Source organism: Sporothrix schenckii (assembly GCF_000961545.1).
Source record: "Sporothrix schenckii 1099-18 chromosome Unknown Cont41, whole genome shotgun sequence".
Taxonomy (NCBI): Eukaryota; Fungi; Ascomycota; class Sordariomycetes; order Ophiostomatales; family Ophiostomataceae; genus Sporothrix; species Sporothrix schenckii.
Genome location: NW_015971142.1, coordinates 673,203 through 694,447, shown reverse-complemented (window position 1 = coordinate 694,447; position 21,245 = coordinate 673,203). Strand labels below are relative to the sequence as shown.

The following is a 21,245-nucleotide window of genomic DNA, read 5'->3' as shown; positions in this document are numbered from 1 at the left end:
TGTCGTAAAATAGCCAGGAAAGGATAGATCAGATCGCAAAGGACAAAAGAAAGCCAGGCTCAGTAACAACGTCGTTTGTTGTCCTGATAAGCGCATATCATTCAATTGTAAGTTCATCCAGGAAGGGTAGCCAACCCCGACAACAATGGAAGGCGCAGGACCCACACGTCTTGCCCATCTGTCGTCACCCCTCACTGATGTATTTTGGGCGCGTCGGTTCGTGGCCCCTCGTGTTATGAGATAGGGCACACCATTTACTCCCTCATCCGTATCAGGGCTCGCTCGTATCAGCTCTGGTCCCGTAATTTTTACGGCCGCCGCAGGGTATCTTACGAGACGTAAAGCTGGCGACATCGGATCAGACAGGTCTTTATATTGTTTGTATTTGGAAAGGCCGTCAGTGACGAACACCGTGAAGACAATACAGTCGTGTGTCTTGCTCTGTTCGTTGTGAGTCAGTCGAGCACAGGCATTGCCGGTAAAATGCTCGACACGTGTGTCCAGCCCCATTACGCAGCGCGTCAGAGTCGCAAGCCACAAGCCTGTCTAAGCTGGACGTCTGAAAGTGCGTGCATTTTTGGACCCACACTCTACCCGGGCGAATAAGCAGATAATAATAGCCAAAAGAGGAAGTTTGTGCACGCCTTGGCCAGCAATGAAAACACAGCAACAAGACACTTTGCTCCTTCTATTGGATTCCATCGCTATTACCCTCTCCATCCTCTCTCCTTACGACAAGCGAGATGAGGGAATTCAGGAACGTCTGCTGCGTGCCCAGACAACGGTTGCCTCTTCCAGTTCAGGTTGCAATTTTCCTATTTTCTCTGTCTGTCTTCATTTTGTGCGCCTGGTTTTTTATCCAAAAATACGGAGTCGTGTTTTGTGGTGCCGTTGCTAGCAAGTCACTACGAATAACGCGTCGAGATAACAGAGCCACTCCCAATTTAACAGACTCGCATTTACACAATGTTGACAAACCGCGCGTTCCAATGGCGTGTGGCGCACAAAACAAAACAGTTGCGAAAAAAAAAAAAAGAAAAGAAAAGGGAAAAGAAAAGGAAAAAAAACGAGACCAAGTACAAATCGATCGACCAGGACGCAAAGAGGAGTCGTTCCAAGAAACTAGAAAATGATGGCCCCCATGTCGTCGCGAAAGTCTTATCAGGTGCCCATTTTAGGTTTCTTCTTTGCCTCGCTTCACTCTGGGGAAGGGGGGCGCGTGGAGACGTGGAAAACTGGAGCCTCGTCGAGGAGACACTGGCCGCATCGCCAGCGATGTTTTGCCCAGGTGGTTGCGCTAGAAAATAGGGAGGAAGAACAATCTTACAGGCACCAGCGAGTCCGGCTGTTGAGATCGAATTAGCAGTGCCTATCGACCCTTTCCAGCCTACAGTGCGTGACCAGCGAGCGACCGCAAAAGTGATAGTGCACAAAGGGCGTCGTCATACAAAATGCACACAAGCGAGACGTGCCTCACTAACAGCCAGAGGACCTCCCTGGGTAGACTTCCTGCCATATCCGCTTCCGGTTTCACCCCCTTTCGTCGTGGTCGCTTTGCCTTCATCAGCCCGCTCCTTAACCACACACCCCTGCCCTTCCTTTGTTTTTCGCCTGGCTCTTTGCCTTCGCGAGGCCTCTTGGCACTGGAACGAGCCCATCAACCCCCAATCTGGGTTGTCAGGTTGTGTTGCTTGCGCCAAACAAACCAGCCCAACAGGGCACGTACCACACACACACACACACTTGGTCGCTCTTTCTTGCAGGCACAAACATTCGCAAAGGGAAAGCGCGGACCACAGCCCCCAGTCACAGGCCCGATGTTGTTGCCCCCTTCTTAACTGGTGATATCCGCACCCTCTTTCTGGGCTTCTGCCCTCTCCTTTCTTTTTCTTTTCTCTCTCCAAAGCAATCAAGAACAACACAAACAACATCGAACGTTTCATCCATCGAGAGTCATCTCCTTGTCACAGTCTGATAGTCGCATATCGGTTCCCCTGCCCTTTCGCTACGCATTTTCTCTACCTTTGCCACTGCAAGCTACTTGTCTGCCGCCGTGTTATTTGCCCCGGCTTCGGATTTTATCGTTTCCTGTGAGTGACTCAACGCTACGACGCGCGCATCGCGTTATATCATCACCAGTTGCCCCCGTCCGTCACGACGTCTGCCTTGTCGCAGCCTTGCAGCAGTTACATATCAGACACTTTTACTCGGCGTCCCTTTTTTTTGTTCCATCTTTCTGCCTTTTTTCCCCTCGCGTCCTCTGTCTTATCAGCTGGACGTACCTCAACCGTTACATCAGTGACTAACACGCATCGCGCGTCTCAGTCTAGAAACGGTTTTCAATACACGACACCCAACACAACTACACGGCCCACGGCACAGTCGGCACATCGCTCGACGAACACGCAGAGCTTCTTGCATCAACCATTACCTTCCAAAGGAAAAGAGAAAGCGCAAAGCAACTCGCAATCATGGCAGCTGCAACCGAACGCGACATCCAAGCGACCTCCCGCCGAGACTCCTTCACTGGTGTAGCGGCCCGGAGTGTCCCTGTGACTCGAACCCATCCCCACCCCCTTCCTACTCCTCCCAACTCCATATCACCAGCGCTGCCGCCGCACGGGCTCAAGGCCCAGTTGCAGAAGGCGGCCAAGCTGGAGCCGATCGACTCCGACCTGGACTTGCATGATCTCAGCGACGATTCTGGCGCGCCCGCCGCCGCCCACCGCGGAGGCGTCGCTGCCCTTGCTGCTGCGGCAGCTGCGGCAGAGACGACTGCGGACGGCTACGGTTCGCCGCCTTTTGAGTCGACCGATGCGATCTCGCCAGCCATGCTGGCCAAGTTTCACCTGCCCGAGATTTTGCTGAACCATGGCCCCCTGGCCATTCGATATATCATCGGACACCTTACGGCTTCAGTGCCCGGGTTCTCCTTCATACCACCAGCAAAGTCTCGGAGATTGGTCGTTGCGGCGTTGGAAGGACGAGGAAATGGGGCAGACGGTGGGATGGGTGGACTGGAGGGCGACGTGGAGTTCCAGAAGGTGAGCTGGGGAGTCTGGGGAGCTAGACGGGTTGGCGGTGGTGCCAGGCAACTGGCCTCGACACCAGCGGCCCACGGTTCACTCGGTATCCCCATCGCCGGCGGAAGTGGAGGTGGGAGTGGAGGAGGCCTCGGTGTGGACCGGCTGCGGCAACACACCGAAGGGTCTGGCGCCCTTTACCGGGATCCAGACCTTAAAAACAACAGCACCCGGAACATGAACGTGGCCGAGGACGAGGCCGACCGAATGTCCATGGACGACGATGACGGCCCTGCCTCGGCGTCGTGTTCCGAAGCCCCGGACGAAGACATGGTGATGGACGACGACCCGGAAAATCTCACAGACGACGAAGATTGGGGCGCCGTTGGAGCTGCTGCCCTTCGTGCAGAATCCTATTCCAACTCTGCCGCCGCGGGTCGGTTCGGCAGTCCCGTTTTCATGTCTTCACGCCCATACGGCTCTTTCAGCAAATTTGGCACCGCAGGCAGCAGGCACTTCTCCTTCAGTGCCAGCGCGCGGGCAACCAGCCCCCAAGTACAAAATGCCCTGGCGGCGACGGGCTTCAGTCCCTTCCAGGGTGCCTCGGACGAACAAGAGCTTGAGGCCATTGAAGGCCTTCTTCGTCTTGGGTCTGTATAGTATACCATTGCATAGGACGGCGTTTTTTTTTTCTTTTACTTTTTTTAATGGTGGCATCGCGTTGTTCGGCGAGTTTTCTTCTTACGGTTTTCTTTTTTCTCTCTTCCTCTCACATTTTCCCTCCCATATTCACTCTCATGACACCTCATCTCTTTCCTTCCTGCCTATACTTCTCGCCTATATTTGTGACTTTTCACAAACCTTTTTCATCATAGGCTTTGGGCTTTCGCTTTTTTTTTTGGTGTCGGAATATTTCATGGTCTCTCACTTGGAGAAACGTTTATGAACAACGCGTTATGGGGAAAGGATGCATGGATTTCGCCAAAGGATTTGGCAAGTAGGATACAGACAATCACGACAACACGAAGACAAAGAAGGACAACTAAAACGAACCATCCAAGGACTGGCGCACTTCAAACGAACATGCTCCCGCTTTGCAATTTTGGAGTTTCCCGTGAGAACCTCCGGATACTACGGAAAGTCGGCCCCTTTGGTACGGCATGCACATCATACTCTTAGGACAGCTGGAGCAACCCAAGCCCTGCTAGATTGACACGCCATACTTGGAAAGCAGGTCCAATCTGCTCACGGTTCTTTATTTTGGTCTTGTTGGACTCGGTGTGGTCTGTATCCTTCTGGACTCTCTTCACTTCACTGGTTCTATTCTCAGCGACATTTTTGTGTGGGTACACATACCCGGCACATCTAGCACGACACAACTCAGTATATACCCCTCTTCTAAAAAATCAACTATCTTCATATCAACTTATCACAACATCACGAGGTGAATCTCCTCAACAACTTCAACACACGGGAGATTCGATACACCGTGTTTTATTGATTGGATTGGATCGAACTGCCATGCACATGATACCAACCTGCGGCCATTCTTGCAGAACATCAGATAACTGCATCTGCCATACAGACCTGGGGGGGTATATTTGGCCGCGTCTCACAATGTCACTAACGCCACTAACGCCACTAACGGGCAGGGTGATAATTATGGCTTCAGGTCGATTGCATTGGACAGGGTTTTTTGTTTATTTTTTTTTAACCATTTTTGGGCGGCGGCATTGTCCAAACGACTCATGAAAGTTGGAAAAAGCTTGTTGGATGTTCTGTATTTTATATATTTCCTGTTTGGAAACCAGATCGTCAGCTGCTCGGAGGCATCAAGGCAACAGCCTGGTGTCTTGTTATACCTTTCTCCTTTCGGAACAAGGCCCGTCAGCATCAAAAACAAATTGAACTGCCGTTGACGCCCAAAACTGTATTTCTCTTGGCTATGCTGTGACGTGCAATTTGCATGTTGTGTTCTTATAGTAAAAAAAAAAAAAAAAAAAAAGAGGGTTTCGACGCGGCATTTGCGAGTCGATTAGCCAAGAGCACTGCGAATTGGGTGGTCCTCCATGAACTCATACGAGAAACAGAATGCCCGGGCGGTGTTCTCACGACTCACGTAAGGCGTGATAAGCTGAGATACAACAGCTGCCCTACGAAATAGAGAGGAAATAGAATAAGTGCCCATTTGTTTATCGTCCGGAGGGACAAAAAAGGCTGAGGCGATTTGGGAAGCCCAGACGATCGCCAAATATAGCCTGACTCTTGGGCAACGGGGACCAAGGTGCCGAGGCTTGGTTCCCACGGCTTGAATGAATTAGAGAGCAATGGAAAATAGACAAAAAAAGTACCGAATTCGTGGGAAATTAAATCCAAAAAGTAGTAAAAAACTCGCACACCTCGTATTTTCGACTTCAGCTCAAATACTTTTCTTACCTCTCAAGTGGAAATATATTCAATGACGGCCGATAACGCCAAAGATACTCGGAACAAATGTACCACATGTAGGGATCAAGACAAAACACAGGTGCAAAGCAAGTCAGTGTACAATAGTACTGTGCCTCGCAGGCGGGGAGTTGACAAGAGTAAACGAGAAAACGAGGAGAGGCTCAAGGGCCAAGACAACGTGTGAGGATTGTGGGGAAATGCCAAGGCGCCCACAAGAGGCCAAGAGAGCCAAGGATTCAGGGAAGCGCATGTCATCTACGGGACGCTCTCGGAGTACGGAGTACAGACTAGGAAGTCTTGGGACTCTGGGCACGGGACGGGGTTGGGGGAGCGTGTGCCAGGACGGAAGGAGAAGCGAGTTATGTTCCTGAGGAGGAGACTAAACGACTAAAGGCTGTCCGGGGGTGGGCTGTGAAGTCTTGGTATTGCGCCAAATGAAGCAGGGGAAACTGAATGTCGAGTTGTCGATAAAGCGCAGCAGGATCAGATTTATCGAGTTCCAAAGCAAACGGAGTCCAGCCGTTTTGTTCATTCTCGCACTGGCACGTTTTTGATTGCATTGGAGGCTCGGCAGGGCGCTGGGGCGAATGGCAAATGGCAAATCAAGAACCGGACACCGGCAGATGACGACAAATTGGCCACAGGACTGTGTGACTTGCAAAATGGACAAGCCAACGTGATACGCACCGGGGACCTAAGAAAACGTCTTGGAGGATTTGTTGTTAGCGGCAAACGTCCCAGCGGCGCCTACGACAGGCGACAGAGCAAAGGGGTACGACTTACGTCCATATCGTCGTACTACTTTCCCCCCTTTCGCCGAGACGGCACATTCCAATCCAGAGCAAAGAGCACACCACGCGACATTTCGTGGCTGCTTCTCTCGCACGACAACTCGGCTCATTCGTACCCAATGCAGGCAGTTCCAAGGCAAGCACCGTTCCGAACGGATGCAGACGCAGGCTGGCAGGGTGTGCCAGAGGGCTGGATGCAGTCGTAACGGCGCCCAGGATTCTCGTGGAGCGCACATTGTGTAAGAGTCTGGAACACGCGGAAAAAGAGGGCCCGTTGTTGGACATGGAATACAAAAAGGGAAGCGGACGCCCACAAAAGGCTTGTCACGACACTAATCCAGCCCGACTGGTGAGAGGAAGGCGCCCCTTGGTGGAGCAATGCCAAGACTTTCATCGAGACGCCAAGCACTAGTCAAGGCTTGGCGTGTCTTGGCATTGATGTTGCGAGGCTGTAAGATACCTGTTTTATAATACTATTTTGGTTCCCCATTAGGTATCTCTCTTTCCGTCTACTTGCCAATGAAGGCTTTCTACAACCCAGCCAATGAAAGCGTAAGCCCAGAATCCGAGCCCCCGACATGCCAAGGCCGCCAAGACCTCGCCAAGACCAAATAGCGAACACAGGGAAAAATAACACTGGCGAAAAGAGGGAGATGCACACCTCGCATGCGCAAAAAGACCTGGAAGCCGTAGGAAAGAAATGAGAACATAAAAGAACATCGTCTGCAAAAGAATAGAAAAGAAACATTCGGCGCCCTCTTCCGGTTCTTCTCGTTTTCCTGCTTCCTTCTTCCTCTCTTTCCTTCATACGTATCCGTTACTTGTCACAAACACCGAGACGTCACGATTAGGAAAGTGCAAGAGTCCTGCGCCGTTACACCTCACCTGCCTGGCCTAGAACCGCTGCCACGCTTTTTATCGCCGCTGGTTTCGCTTACTGCGCTCACAGCCATATTTTATCAGTCGGTCGACAAAACGAGCACCAGCCTCAGTGACAAAGGAGCACTTGTGGCAAATACACATCAAAGGAATCGCAAGACACATTCTTGTTTTTGTTGTGTTCCATTTGTTTTCTATTTTTCTTACTTCTTCATATATTATTCTTGTCGCTTTTGAGTCGGACGTTTTTTTTTTTACCAGCCTGATTCGTTCCTTCCTTTGCAACATCCTCACAGCCGTTCGATCACCAAACGGGAAAGTGCATCCCACCAACGCAAGACAACTTAGTCAGGCCCAACAACGTTCCTGCATCTGTCCCTGACCCAACATTCAGGGGCATTGCAACGGCTCCCAAACAGTCGGAATCGATCCATTTATTTTCTCTCCATATCACTACCTCACAGCAAATATGTCCATGTCATCTGCAACAGCGGACAACCGCTCGTCAGTCTCGAGCAGCAACACCCCAGGGCCTGCTGCCTCGACGACCACCACCACACCCCAGTCCTCGTCTTCCGTTCCCGCTGCCAACAGCAGCAGCAGCGACGACAACCTCGTCTGCCGCTGGAGCCAGTGCAGCGAGCGCTTCACGACACCGGAGATTCTTTATGTATGTGTTTTTCTTCCTGCTTGTCTATTACTATAGTACTATCACCGGGACGGGGCTTTATGCTAACAAATTAGGACCACATCTGCGAGCGTCATGTTGGCCGCAAGAGCACCAACAACCTCAACTTGACATGCCAGTGGAATCAGTGCCGCACGACCACTGTCAAGCGTGACCACATCACGTCGCACATCCGTGTGCATGTGCCGTTGAAGCCTCACAAGTGCGACTTCTGCGGCAAGACCTTCAAGCGGCCGCAAGATCTCAAGAAGCACGTCAAGACGCACGCCGACGATTCGGTGCTGGCTCCAAGACCGGGCCAGGATCCGACTGGCGGCATGGGCTCTTCCTACCGCGCCCATTCGAGTAAGTAACACTAGGAACAGACACTTTTTTTTTCTTATATATGCATACATATATATATATTGAGTTGTATATATTGAGTTTTGTAATAAGGATGACACGACTGACATGGCATAGCGTCGTCCAGCTACTACGACCACAACGGCCACATTCGCACGAACCCTTCCGCCTTTAATCAGCCGCACCAGGGCGGCGGACACGCTGGCTACTACGCCCAGCAGCAGGCATACGGTGGCGGACTTTACTTCCCTCCGGCCCTGAACCCCCGCAGCGACGGCTTCATCGGCGGCCACCACCACAGCCACCAACACGCTCCCCAACACCAACAGGCACAGCACCACCATCAGCACGCACCGCAACACCATCTGGCCAGCGGTCCCGCTGATGTCGGTCACGGTGATTACCCCCAGCGCCGCAACCTGGACGTGCTGAACGAATTCTTTGGCTCGCTCAAGCGCGGCCATGTCGACCCGTCTTCGTACGCCCAGGTCGGCCGCTCACTGATGCCCCTGCAGGCTGGCGGTGGTGGTGGCGGTGTCGCGACGGAGTTCATGCCACAGCCGCCCCATCTACTTGCCTCGGCCGCCCAGCAGCAGCAGCAAAACTCAATGGCCCAGCACTACTTTTTGCCGCCCATCCCCAACCTGCGCACCAAGAACGACCTCGAGGAGATGGATGTGCTGCTGGAGCAGATGCAGACGACCATCTACGACAACTCGGGCGCCTCGCCGACGCCCAACACACACGCGTTTGACCTGCGCAACAACCCGTCACCTCTAGCGCGGCCCACGCTCATCAACGACCACTATGCCAATGCGGCCGTGTCGGCTGCGCACATGCCCTCGCCCCTCACGGCCCTGTCGCACTCCTCGCAGAGCGGCGGCTCACCCGCCGTGACGCCCCCGTCTAGCGGTGCCTCGTACACATCCGGCCACTCGCCCAGCACGTCCAGCACAGGCATGTCGCCATCGTCGCGCCAGGCCCCGGCCGTGATGGCCACGTCCGTCGCCGGCAGTATTGCGTACCCGCACCTGCCAACGTCCAGCGGCGTTGCCTACCCCGGCTCGGCCGCGCCGACCACGCTGGGCTCTAGCTTCGGTCCTGACGACCGGCCGTATCGCGCTGGTATGTTGCAGAACGCGAGCCGCAAGGTGCGCCCGGAAGACGAGGATCGGCGCCAGCAGAGACGGGCCTCCAAGGACACCGTGACGGCCAGCTCGCCGTCGGCCGCCTCGGACGCCAGCAGCGAGCCCGAGTCGTACGACCAGTGGCTCAACAACGTGCGGATGATTGAGTCGCTCCGCGAGTACATCAAGACGCGCCTGACGCGTCAGGAGTATGACGGGTCCCGCGAGATGCCTCCGCCTCCCGCCTATGGTCGTGGCCGGGACCTGCCCGAGCCGCCGTTGTCGACGCGGTTGCCGTCACTCAAGTCGGTGAGCGAGGCGCCGCCCCTTTACCCGGCCCTGCGTCTGTCGGAGTAGGAGGAACTTGTCAGTTGTCGGACTGAATATGCTGTGATGTGAACCACGTTTATTTTATATGTTTATCCTTTTGTTACGTCTTTGGCGTTTTTGCTCTTTATCCATCCACATTGATCTGCTATGTACATACTTGTCTCTTACTGTTTACAAGGACTTTTCATCAGCTGTTTTTTTATCCATATTATGCTTATTTTTCATCCTTTACTCTTCATATATCCACTGTTTCTGTTTCTTTCTATTGGTAGGGGGGATTCCTCCCAATATGGGAGGGGGGCCCCAGTGTCGTCTCAAATATTTTACCAAAAAAAAATGCATGAAACAAATCAAAAGCAAAATGTCATTTCCTTCACACAAGTTATATTATTTGCTTGAAAATGTATTCCCCTCTATATTTTATACTTAACAAATGCCAAAAATCAGTGTATATGTTGCTCAGCCTCCTTTGCTTCTGCTGCAGCCTCGTTGCGGCACCGTTGGCACATGCAGGCACCACCCAGACTGCCGCTCGCCCACTCCCGCCGCAGTTGTACTGGCAGATCCACGTCACAGTAGTGGTTCAGGATCTCCTGACCGGCCGCAATGCCACCAGGCCGCGTTTCGTTGCCATCTGCACTCAGCCTCACACGTTTCTCGCGCGCCCACAACACCATGCGCCCGCCCCATTCCCAGGTCACGTTGGGATCGCAGTCGTGGTTCGCCAGGCACCAGAGCGGATGCACAGCCGCCACGTCGGGCCGCCCGTCACGCCGGCTCTTGCGCGCCGAGGCCGTGCCGCGGAACTTGCTGTAGCACGAGTTGAGCACCCACAGGTCGTAGTGGGCCAGGTCGGCAAAGACGTCGAGGTCCATCTTTTCGAGAATGTGTAGCGGCGTGGCAATGTTGGCCTCGAAACTGAACGGCAGCGACCAGGCCGTCGGAGGAATGCCACCGGCCGCGGCTACGGCGACGACCTCGGGTGACGACGGCGACACGGACTGAGCAAAGCCGGCATTGGCGTTTGTCTCCGGGGGCACAAAATCGCCCCAAATGTACTTGATCTCGTCCACCTCGAGCGGGTGACGTTCCTGGTGGGTGGCCATGGCCAGCAGACGCGCCAGCAACAGCACGTAGAGGGCATCGTCGGCGTCGCGGGCATCTTCGGGGTCTTTGGCAATGGAGTCGACATCGGTTTCGCACACGGCCGGGTGGTACTTCTCCTGCGCCTGCTCAAAGCAGAAGTCGTCGCAAAAGACTGTGTCGTAGCAGTCGGGGCACGCGACAGGGGCGGCAACAAGCTCCTCGTCGTCGTTGTCGCCGTCCTCGGCTCTATAGGTCGCTCTCCTGCTGCCATCCTGCTTCTTTTTCTTGCCAACGTCGGCCAGGCTGGGCAGTTCGGTGCCGCACGCATCGCATGCGGATTCCTTGAGGCGGTTGTTGGCGGTCAGCAACGAGTACTCCCGCAAAACGGCCTCTCCTGCCGCAACGGGTTCTTTGGCAAAAACGCCCAGCTGCCAGCAGGTCGCGATGGGGCCGTCCACAGACGTGCGGCTGCCCTCGTCATCCTTTTCTGTCAAAATAGGCAGCTCCGTCGCGCGCACTTCACACTTGGGCGCCGCACGCGACAGCTCGTCGTTGAGAAACGCCAACGACGCGGCCGAGAAGCGGTCCGGCTCGTAGGTGTTCCAGGGATACACCTCACGCCGCACCAGGCCGCGGTCTGGCAGGTCGGTCGGGTTGTATACAAAGGTGGCGTCGTCCGCCCTCCGGAAACGTTTGCGGGCCGCTGTATCAATAAGAGCCTTGGTTTGCTGCAGGTCCTTGTCGTTGGGGTCCGCTACGAGGCCACGCTCGCAAAAGGTGTGCGCACTGCGAAGACAGCCGCAGAGGAGCAGGTTGAGCGATAGGGTCTGGTAGCAGCGGATGGCAGCTATAGACGCCAGCCGCCGATGTGCCTCGAATTTTGCGTCTTCGGTTTCTTCAGAGTCGGGCGAAAGGGACAGCGCTGCGACGTCCGAAGCCAAATTTGATGGAGTCCCTTGTCGCAGGACGTCGGGCAAAGACTTCTCGCCCGTCGCATACGGTGCCATGGCCTCCTGCGTCTGGTCATGGTACTCGAAACTTTCGTCGCTAATCTCGTCGGTCAGCAGCAGCGCTCGGTATGCATCGCCGGCGGCCAGATCTGGGTAGGCCAAGTCGGCATAAACGGCCGCGCGGGACAGGTAGAGGAAGATGTCATATGCGCTCTCGGCCAGCTTATCGGTCAACTCCTGGCGCTGCTCCAGCAGCGATGCTATCCGAGACCCAACCGGTGGCCAACTGCCTGCTGTCGAGTTGGCTGCCATGGCAGCGCGATGATGTGTTGATGTTAAGTCGAGGCTGAGAGGCGAGGGGTGGCCACCACTCCCAACGGCAGGTTATTGTATCTCTTTCTTATTTTAAATAATTATGGTGGACTTCGCTTCAATCCAACGTCGGTACTCTGCATGGAAAAGATAGAACGTGACAGTGGCCGCGTTGTTGGTGCTTTTGCTAATTGAGATCCTTGGATGTTGAGATTTTGCGCCTAATTTTTTTGGCAGACAAAAATATTTTATGCAGCATCACCGCCAAGTCGGTCGCGCCCTCCACTGCAGAGCTAGATGTCCCCCCATCCAAAATTGTCACCATCTTTCATGCTTCATTTTAATAGAATATATATATATATATTTATATGTCGTCTTGTTTCTAGATTTTCTCTTGACATATAAATTTAATACAAAAGCATTTGCTTCAGGTTGCGTTAAATAAATGCCATGTTGAATTTGTTTCTAAATAAATGGGATCTTTATTTGCCACTCTATTGTCTATGCAAAATACGCCTTGAAAGCGCTTTAATCGGTCAAAAACAAAACTGATGAAAGCCCGACAAGAAGAAAATTCCTCCACTCCATTTGCTTCTTGCGTCTGCTCGCCACCACCGCTATATTCAGTTGCTAGCCGGTCCGCGCAGATCGCTGAGAACGTTGACATAGTACGCCGGCACAGCCACGGCGTCAGCCTTTTCCCAGTCTTCCTTTTTGTTCACGCCCGTCAGCACGGCCAGCGTGCCGCCCAGGTGGCCTTCGATGCCGAACTGGATGTCCGTGTTGAGACGGTCGCCGATCATGCAAGTGCGCGCACGGTCCAGATGGAACTTGCCCTCAACGGCGTCCATCATGGCTTGGCTGGGCTTGCCTAACGCCAGCGGCTGCTCGCCGGTCATGTTGGAAAGGGCGACAATCGACGCCGACCCGGCGCCGGGGAAGACACTGTGGTACATGGGCAGCGTGCTGTCGAGGTTGGTAGCCAGAAACACCGCCTTGCCGTCCCGTTTTTGCACCTCGTCGCCCTGGACGTGGTTGCCGCGCAGGTAGCCGTGGGCGTGGGCCAGCTTGTAGTAGTTAACGTGGAAGTCGAGGCCGGCGAGGACGACGCCGACGTCAGGGTCGAGGCTGGAGCCGTCGGCGATGCCGGAAAAGTCCTCGGGGACCATGCCGAGCTTGCGGTAGGCCGGGTCGGTGCCGCCAATGTAGGGAATGCCCTCGCTCTCGAGCTCGGCCTCAATGCCGGCCTCGCCCAGGACGAACACCTTGTTGCGGGGTGCCTGGAGCTTGAGGATGCGAGAGATATAGATGGCGGCCGAGTAGGACGAGCCGAAGATGTCCTCGACCTGGCACGGGATGCCCTTGGAGGACAACTTGGCGTGATATTCTTTGCGCGACTTTGTCGAGTTGTTGGTCACAAAGACGGTACGCTTGCCTGCGGCAGGGCGGTGTGGTGTGTTAGTCACAGTATCAGCATGAATACAAAGACACTCGGCGAAAAAGCATACCCTTGTTTTGGAGTAGCTGAATGGTTTCTGGGATGCCGTCAAATACATGGTCTCCGGACCATAGTACACCTATACGTCTGTGGTTAGTTAGGGCCCCCATGAAGTGGAATCAGCGCTGGTGCTCAGGGCGTACCATCGCAGTCAATAAGGAACGTCTATACGTGTCAGAAGTGATCAGGAGACCAGCGTCAAAATAAGTTCATAGAGTCTTACGTCAAACTTGTCGAGGAACTCGTTGATGGCGGAGGAATCGCCGCTCAGGAACTTGGGACCGGACATGCTGGAACAGTCAATCGCAAAAGAAGGAGTGCGAGCAAAGGAGCGTGCAGTGACTGCAAATGCAATGGAGCATGTGCGTTTGTTGTGACTTTGTCGCTTGGTAAGTTCAACGTTTGATGTTTGACGTCGGCTGCCAAGTCCCAAGCAATTACGAAACACCGCAAATGGCTCAGCAACTCCGGGGCACCCCTCCTTGGGGCAGTTTCGCGGGTCGCGAGTGCCCTAAACGTCCGGCTGTCTCCACTAAAGTTGGCCGCAACGATTCTCTTTTTACAGCTTATATTGATATCGTCACGTCCGGCTCATGCGAGGCTTCAAGTTGGAAATAGAAAAAAGGCATCAGGACTTTTTGTGCCGGGAAGAGAAACAGGTGGTACGAATTGTGGCCCAGTTTACATGATCTTTGGCGAAGCTGGCAATCGGGAAATTGGCTTATCGGGGCGCTAGTCCTGCACACTTTATAAACACTGTTACAGGGGGCTCATCGAAAAACGTGACAGGTCCATTAGTCTAGTGGTTAGGACACTGGATTTTGATTTCTGCATGGTTGTCTTTCCAGGAACGCCGGTTCGAGTCCGGCATGGACCTTCTTTAATTTTCGTATTTTTTTTGAGTGCCCATCTCGATCCATGGGACAACCCAGATGCAAATCTTCGTCTCATCTTTTCACCTTTCGATCCAAATTATTTCTGTGGCAAACCACATTTACCGTACTATTAGAAATCACCGCCCGTTCCTACCGCCGAAGAACAGATACATAACTGCTAGCTATGCTCTTTGTTGTTTCTTTGCCAAAATACGACTCTGAAACAAAGAAAGGGTGTTTGCAAAATCTATAACTCCATAAAAATCAATGGTATTCATCCCGAATGCATAGGCCCAAGCTTGTGAGGCCTGAAAGATACAAATGATAGTTGGAAAGAAAAGATAGTGTCCCTGAAGAATGTATAACGACTGGCGCTGGGTCGTGGCAACAGTAAAGTAGAAAAAGAAAGCAGTAATGTAGACAAGCCTTCCGAGGCGGCTCTGCTGGACGGCGCTCGCTGTCGCAATTGCCGCAGGGCTCCGAGATGTTGGGTTAGGTGCGACGGAGTGGTCGATTGTGACAATCAAAGGCACACTGCCGGCCCTAAAAAGATTAAGGGATTCAAGGGCAAGCGATGACGCAATGGACCATGCACTGATAGTGAGCGACAGGGTAGTGTTTCTGCGCAAAACAAAGAAACAACGACCCTAAAGGGCCTGAAAGGAAAGGAAACAATTGTTAACGGGATTGTTTCGTCAAAGGAATTGTTCTGAACCCATTTCAGACTGCTCTCACTAATTGCGTCTCCGCCTTATACGACCCATACGTCACAATTGAAGTCGGCAGGATCAAAGGGCATTGCTGGTTTGCTCACCTCCTTTGAGAGACCGTATAGCCCGGCAAGGCAAGTGCGACGGAGGATAAGGAAACGCGAGATGCATATAAGGCAGGAACATCGGGCCACGGAGCCAATTGCGCTTGCCGTTTGGCAACTTCCATGGGCGAGCTTGTGCTGCAGATACGCCTGTCACATCTGCGCCAAGGCTAACCTTCGGAAGGAGAGACTGAGGAATTGGCGCCCCTTCCGTATTCAATCCGCCTTTGGCGCCACTCAGTACGAATCAGTCGTTCTTTCCCAATCGGACGTCTACGAGTCCAAAGCATGTGGTAAGGAGACGCACTGAATTATCGCCTGCCTCCCTCTTGACACGAAAACAGCCCATTGAGGGTCGGGGTCATGGTTGTCTTTCACGTTACCCTGTCTAATCCATTTAATGATCCTGAACATGCTCGAAATCAGTTTCAGATGTGTAAAGAAGACAATAGAAAGCGTTGTTAGTTCCATGTCCAGCGTCGCGCCAACAGACGGCAACGGTCGCAATGCTCCATCGCTCTTTCCCCTCCATGGAAACCACCCTGAACCGCCCCTCCTTCCGTATCCACGTTTTTCAATACCGCCTTTCACGGGACGCGCATTTCAGTCCCCTCCTTTCACGGTTCTGGCACTTTCTACATTTTTCTTTTCCTTTTCTCCTTTTCACGCTTTCCAACAAACCTCATTTTGTGTATCTGTACACAAAATTACAACACTCGGATTTTTCTCGAATTTTCCATTGCGCCTATTCAGACACTGGTTTTCAAGGCACCAACCACTGGCCAGCGCGCAAGCTCCACCGCCACATCTTTATCTCTTTTCCTGTAACGGGCGCTTGTTGTCCGATTATTGCCTTGTGAAATCCCACGCAGTGATTGATCGGCTCTGCAGTGGCTGCTTCTGCCCAGTAGACCAGCAAACTTCCTCTTTAGCTGTCCTTGTCCTTCCCCCCACCCCCATCGTCCCATTGTCACGAAAAAAAGTACCACAGACTCTCAACCACCTGCATTCAAGACAATATCCGATCCTGATATCAAGCGAACGAGTCCGTTGTCTCCCGTCGCATACGGCCGTTTGAACTTGACCGGTCTTTTTGTCACTTGTCACAAACAACATTTCCTCGCACTCTCATCACTCGCACGTCAGCCTCGCCGCATCTCCTTTCGTTTCGTCATCCGTCTGTCATTTCTGCGGCAGACCAACGCGCCCACCTATCATACCGTTTCCTTCCCCAAGCCTTTGATCTCCCGAGTGCAGTGACGCCGAGCGCCATCCTTTCGACAGACTTATTTGGCTACAAGTTGCTACATTGTACGGAGTACGTTTTGCGAACGAGAAAGAGTCATTGGAGCCGGGAGGGGTCCTGCATAAATCTGCCCATCCCCTACCCCCTCCACCCTTATGCCCGTTGTGTTCCCAGTTTCCGTTTAACAAAAGTGCCAATTCTAACAAACGAAGCAGGTGTAGTTGACACAAGAGAGAAAAACAAAAGCAAGCAGGTCTACGCGAACACCACCCACCTCGGTCGAAGAGCGTTGTGCCAGAAAACTCGCACCTCCGATTTTGCGGGCCTTCTACCCAACGCTTAGAACTTTGTCACCCCTTCAAACCACAACAGTCATGGGTAAACAAACCAACCTGTACTCCTTCCCAGACGTGGCCTCGCTGGCCCCAGCTCTCCGGTCGTACGTCATCCAGTGCCAGAACGCCGGCATCGCGCGCCACGGTGTCTTCAAGGTGGCCGTGTCCGGCGGAAGCCTGCCCGCCACACTCGCCAAAGCGCTGCTGCTGCCGTCCAGCACATCACAAAATGCTGCGTCCGCAACGTCACCAGGAGACAGCAGCGACGATGTCGTCCGCTTCGATAAGTGGGAGATCTTCTTCGCCGATGAGCGCGCCGTGCCCCTCGACCACGCCGACTCCAATTACGGCCTCCTCAAGACGGAGCTTCTCGACAAGATCCCCGCCGGCACGGGCCAGCCCATTGTACACCCCATCGACACATCCGTGCTCGAGGACACGCAGGAGCTTGCCGACAAGTATGAGCAGGTGCTCGTAGGCTCGTTTGCCAGCCGCGACAGCGTGCGCCTGCCGATTTTCGATCTGCTGCTGCTGGGCTGCGGGCCCGACGGCCACACGTGCAGCCTGTTCCCGGGCCACGAGCTGCTGCGCGAGACGAGCGCGTGGGTCAGCCCGATCGAGGACAGCCCCAAGCCGCCGCCGCGCCGGATCACGCTGACGCTGCCGGTGGTGACGCACAGCGTGCGGGTGGCCTTTGTGGCGACGGGCGGCGGCAAGAAGGGCATCATGAAGCAAATTTTCGACGAGGACAGCGGCCTGCCGTGCGCTCTGGTCAACGATGGCGCGGGCGACCGGTGCAGCTGGTTTGTGGACAATGCGGCCGTGGAGGGTGTGAGTTTCCCCAAGCGGGGATTCAACTTGTAGGGGTAGTGGACCCGGCTTTGGTGAACGTGGATGGCATGGCGGAGGTGGTAAAGAAAATGCAAGCTGAAGAGAGCCTGAGAGTGAGGGACTGGATGGCAGAATACAGGAAAATGGGGAGGGTGGCTGGCTTTGTTCTGTCTCGCATCATTTCGCTATGTTTTGTTTTCGGTTGCTTTTCTTCACTTCTACTACTCCTATTTCCCCCCCCCTTTCATTTGTTTTCCTTCTCTTCTACCTGATGGCATGATGGCGGCGCCCAGCATCAAATCGCTTTTTATTTTAAACCCATTTTCTTATGTCTCCGTCACAAATAGAATTACGATTGTTTTTACTTTCCCCATCCCTTTTTCTTATCACGTGGCTCTTCTGTGCTTGCGTTCCATAGAATTGGTTTAAATTTCAACACACGTTGAGTGAATGTCGTGGCTTTATTTTCTCTCGTCCCCTGCGCAACATTCATGGCCTGCCGCGTTGCAATTCATTCCCGCTTCCTAGCCAAAACAATGACGACAGTCGGGACGTCTGTGTTGTGTTTTGACTAAGAACTTGGGTTTCTTTCAGTGGATATCTCACTGCCGTCGGAAACGATACGACGTACGCCAATGCAAGGAAAGATGCAAATCCGACGTAGTCCACAATTGTCCTGTCCCCCAGTCCATCTGGCGCTGTCACTCCGACTCTGAGAGTCTAAGAACAGGGATGACAATAAAAGCGACGTTCTGCAGCGGCGACGTCCGATACAATGCCGCAACTCAACCACTTCATCTCTCATTACTTTTCTTGTTGTCGACACTGGTTCCACCAGTCGGAATCTTGGCTCTGTTGTGACAGCTGCACGGTACACGGGAATGGGAAAGGGGAATGGGGCGGTGCACGACGCCTGCTGGTGCTGTGTAATGGAAAGTAGGGTTTTGTTGATTGTTGAGCTCGTGCAGACAATACACGATGGACGAGACAACTATCTGGCAGTTACATGCATGTGAATATTGTCAACGACTCTTCTTCTTCTCTTTAAGTCTATGCGTGTCTTTGTCTCACTTTTCTATGGTTTTTACTTATTTTGTGTTTCGTAGAATTGTAGGTTTATACTTGTAAGACCATGCATGGCCAAGCATGTCCTTGATGCTTTGTCCAAAAATAGCACGTGGTGGGCAGATCTTCAGCAATCCTGGCCTAGCAGCCGTTCGATCTCTGTCGTCTCTTCAAAAGACCCTCTTTGTCTATCATGGCCAACATGGGTCTGCCATCTTGCTGTCTAGACCTGCAGACCTGCTTGGTGCTTGGACCTTTTGCTTCCAAATGATGGCTGATGGCTTGTGTGCTCAGGGGTTTGCCTAAGTGAACCCCCGCCCCCAGCAACCTTCGTCCGTGATCGTCATCTTCTCCGACGTCACCACTGACGCCCCAAAACGCCGTGTCCAGGTCTCAAACACACATACATAACACACATGTATAACACACAAGACGGACAGAGTACGGAGTCTTGGACGCTCAAAAGAAAAGCACACGTCGTACGCAGCATGGACGCCTGCACAATCCTGCACAATCCTGCACAATCCGGCGCATTGCACATTGGTGTTCATGGTATTCTTCTCCGGAATTGACAAAGATGCCCGGTTTGTGTGGCAAAAGAGTGACGAGTGATGAGCAAAAAGGATCGGGTGCTGGGCTGTTGGGGTGGTATAGTTACACGCCACGAACAAGAACCAGGTTTTTCCTTCTGTTTCTTAACCAATTCAACGAGACAATAGGTTGACACACTCAGCACCCCTTATTTGTTGGGTCGTCGCGATGTGTCCTCTGTTTTTGTATTCTATTCGAGGTACAATGTACATGCTTCAGCACTTTATGTTCCGACGCGATGGGGCGCGTCTGGTGTAACAATTTCGTGCGCCACGCAAAATGCAAGACGCTTATTAGTGATGAATCGGCGAAGACTGAGAGGTACTTTTATATCACTGTCTTGGTTGACGAATCTCGCATTCTTGAGCCGCCCTATTTCGGTAAAATTACGAGAAGGTCGTAGTCGTACTTTGTATATTCAGAATCCGTTCATTTGGAGGCTGTAACATTTCGATACGGAATGGTCTCTATCACATGGCAATTAATTGCCTGGGCATTGGATATCGTCACAGTACGTCGTCGAAACAAAGATACATGCAACAGCGCGTCTTAAGACATCCTATTCCTCACAGCATCATATGTCGCCGTCGTGCTAACGCGACTGAGGCCTGGCCCCTCTTTAAACACGCGTTTCCCCTGGCCCTAAATTCGGTCGGCGGTTTTGCATTCTGAGCCCGGCCCGCGAGAGTTGATGTGATAAATGGAGCAAAAATAGAGATAGGGGGGCATGTTAAAGAAAACTTACTGAAGATCCGGAAGACGAGCGATCCATCGGGCTTTGATGTGCCCATAGTCCGGCTGCACATATCTACTGCGACGAATTTTCAGCATCTGCTTGCACGAAATCTGCAGCAGATGCGCCGTCTCCAACTTTTCGGACTCAGGGGTAGAGTCGATGCTGTCTTCGTGCAAATATATTGCACTCGCTATGGCTGCCTCTTCCAGTTATCAAAAGCTGTTCCTTTTTTCTTTCTCAACTCCGTATTTCCCATTCACAAAAGAACTTGACAACACCATGGAAACCACATCCTGGCTGCCTCGGCCAACATCCGCCTTCTCCCTGCAATATCGCGGCGGTCGTTTTTCCTTTCTTAAAACCCTCTTTTTCCCCTTGGCTTTTCACCTTTATCCAGTGGCTGTTTCAGCCTCCCGTTCTGACAGGGAAGGAGGGGGTGTGGGTTGGTGGCGCTGGCGAACCAGGGTGTGTGTGAAGTGGCAAGTGGGCACTTTGGCCTGCCCTTCGTTCGATGTCTTGTCCCGTCGCTCCTGCCCTGTCCGAGCTGGAGAGACAGGCACCAATCCACACTGGTTGACTGGGCGTGGGCCAAACGATGGGAAGGAACAGGGGTGCCTGCCCCAGGCCGATCCCGTCTAATTTTGAATCGAACTTATTCTTGGTTTTGGGAGAGATTTTGTCAAGAATGCAGAAGGAAAAGAACAGACACGGCGTAATACCCGCACTGCGGACGACAGAACAAAAAGAGAAGAAAAAAAAAAGAGTAGCGCAGAACTTCGCAACTACGAATGGCGTAGCGCCTTTCAGCTGGCTCCGTCATCCCCAGGTGAAGAGGCAAGAGCGAGACAGGTTCACGGGAGGCCGCGGAAGGCTCGACCTGCACCTGACCTGAACGCCAACCTAAGGAGCAGGAACGAGGGGACAAATATCAACGTAAGGAGAAAGCACAAAATTACCACGACGCCGAAAAAAGGGTTGACTTTAAACTTCGTTCTGCTCCTTGTCCGGTGTCTCCTTTCCTCGTGGCTTTCCCTTTCATCGAGACAATCCCCTTGCGTGTTGTCGTGGACCTTGTCATCGTCTCTCCGTCAGCACCGCGACTCCACGACGGATGTGCGTGTCTTGTCCTTGTTTTCAGCCCAGGTGCTTCCTTTCTTTTTCCATTTCTTTTTTCTTTTCATTTTGTTCTCTTCAATCTTTCGACGTTTCCCTACATCGCGCGGCCCGTCTAGAAGAGACGAAACCGATCCTTGATTTATTATTCCTCTGTATTCTCTT

At 53.0% G+C, this 21,245-nt stretch overlaps 5 protein-coding genes and 1 non-coding gene across 6 annotated transcripts; 4 read left to right on the top strand and 2 right to left on the bottom strand.

Annotated features, from left to right (window-relative positions):
* Positions 1-2,471: 2,471 nt before the first annotated feature.
* On the top strand, positions 2,472-3,683 carry SPSK_07632 (uncharacterized protein; the record flags this gene model as incomplete). Its single annotated transcript, XM_016734291.1, has 1 exon — positions 2,472-3,683. The coding sequence occupies one exon, from the start codon at positions 2,472-2,474 to the stop codon at positions 3,681-3,683; it is 1,212 nt and encodes a 403-aa protein (XP_016590526.1).
* Positions 3,684-7,610: 3,927 nt separating this feature from the next.
* Positions 7,611-9,655, top strand: SPSK_07198 (pH-response transcription factor; the record flags this gene model as incomplete). The annotated part of the gene is made up of 3 exons (XM_016733862.1): positions 7,611-7,811; positions 7,886-8,174; positions 8,289-9,655. 3 exons carry the CDS (start codon positions 7,611-7,613, stop codon positions 9,653-9,655), a joined length of 1,857 nt encoding a protein of 618 aa, XP_016590525.1.
* Positions 9,656-10,071: 416 nt separating this feature from the next.
* SPSK_07255 (mynd domain containing protein) lies at positions 10,072-11,976 on the bottom strand (the record flags this gene model as incomplete). Its single annotated transcript, XM_016733919.1, has 1 exon — positions 10,072-11,976. The coding sequence occupies one exon, from the start codon at positions 11,974-11,976 to the stop codon at positions 10,072-10,074; it is 1,905 nt and encodes a 634-aa protein (XP_016590524.1).
* A 623-nt stretch (positions 11,977-12,599) lies between these two features.
* Positions 12,600-13,763, bottom strand: SPSK_07661 (4-nitrophenyl phosphatase; the record flags this gene model as incomplete). The annotated part of the gene is made up of 2 exons (XM_016734319.1): positions 12,600-13,553; positions 13,698-13,763. 2 exons carry the CDS (start codon positions 13,761-13,763, stop codon positions 12,600-12,602), a joined length of 1,020 nt encoding a protein of 339 aa, XP_016590523.1.
* Positions 13,764-14,262: 499 nt separating this feature from the next.
* On the top strand, positions 14,263-14,351 carry SPSK_11226. The gene has a single exon. It is a non-coding gene; the product is annotated as a tRNA-Gln (tRNA).
* A 2,432-nt stretch (positions 14,352-16,783) lies between these two features.
* Positions 16,784-17,608, top strand: SPSK_07876 (6-phosphogluconolactonase; the record flags this gene model as incomplete). Its single annotated transcript, XM_016734529.1, has 1 exon — positions 16,784-17,608. The coding sequence occupies one exon, from the start codon at positions 16,784-16,786 to the stop codon at positions 17,606-17,608; it is 825 nt and encodes a 274-aa protein (XP_016590522.1).
* Positions 17,609-21,245: the final 3,637 nt, after the last annotated feature.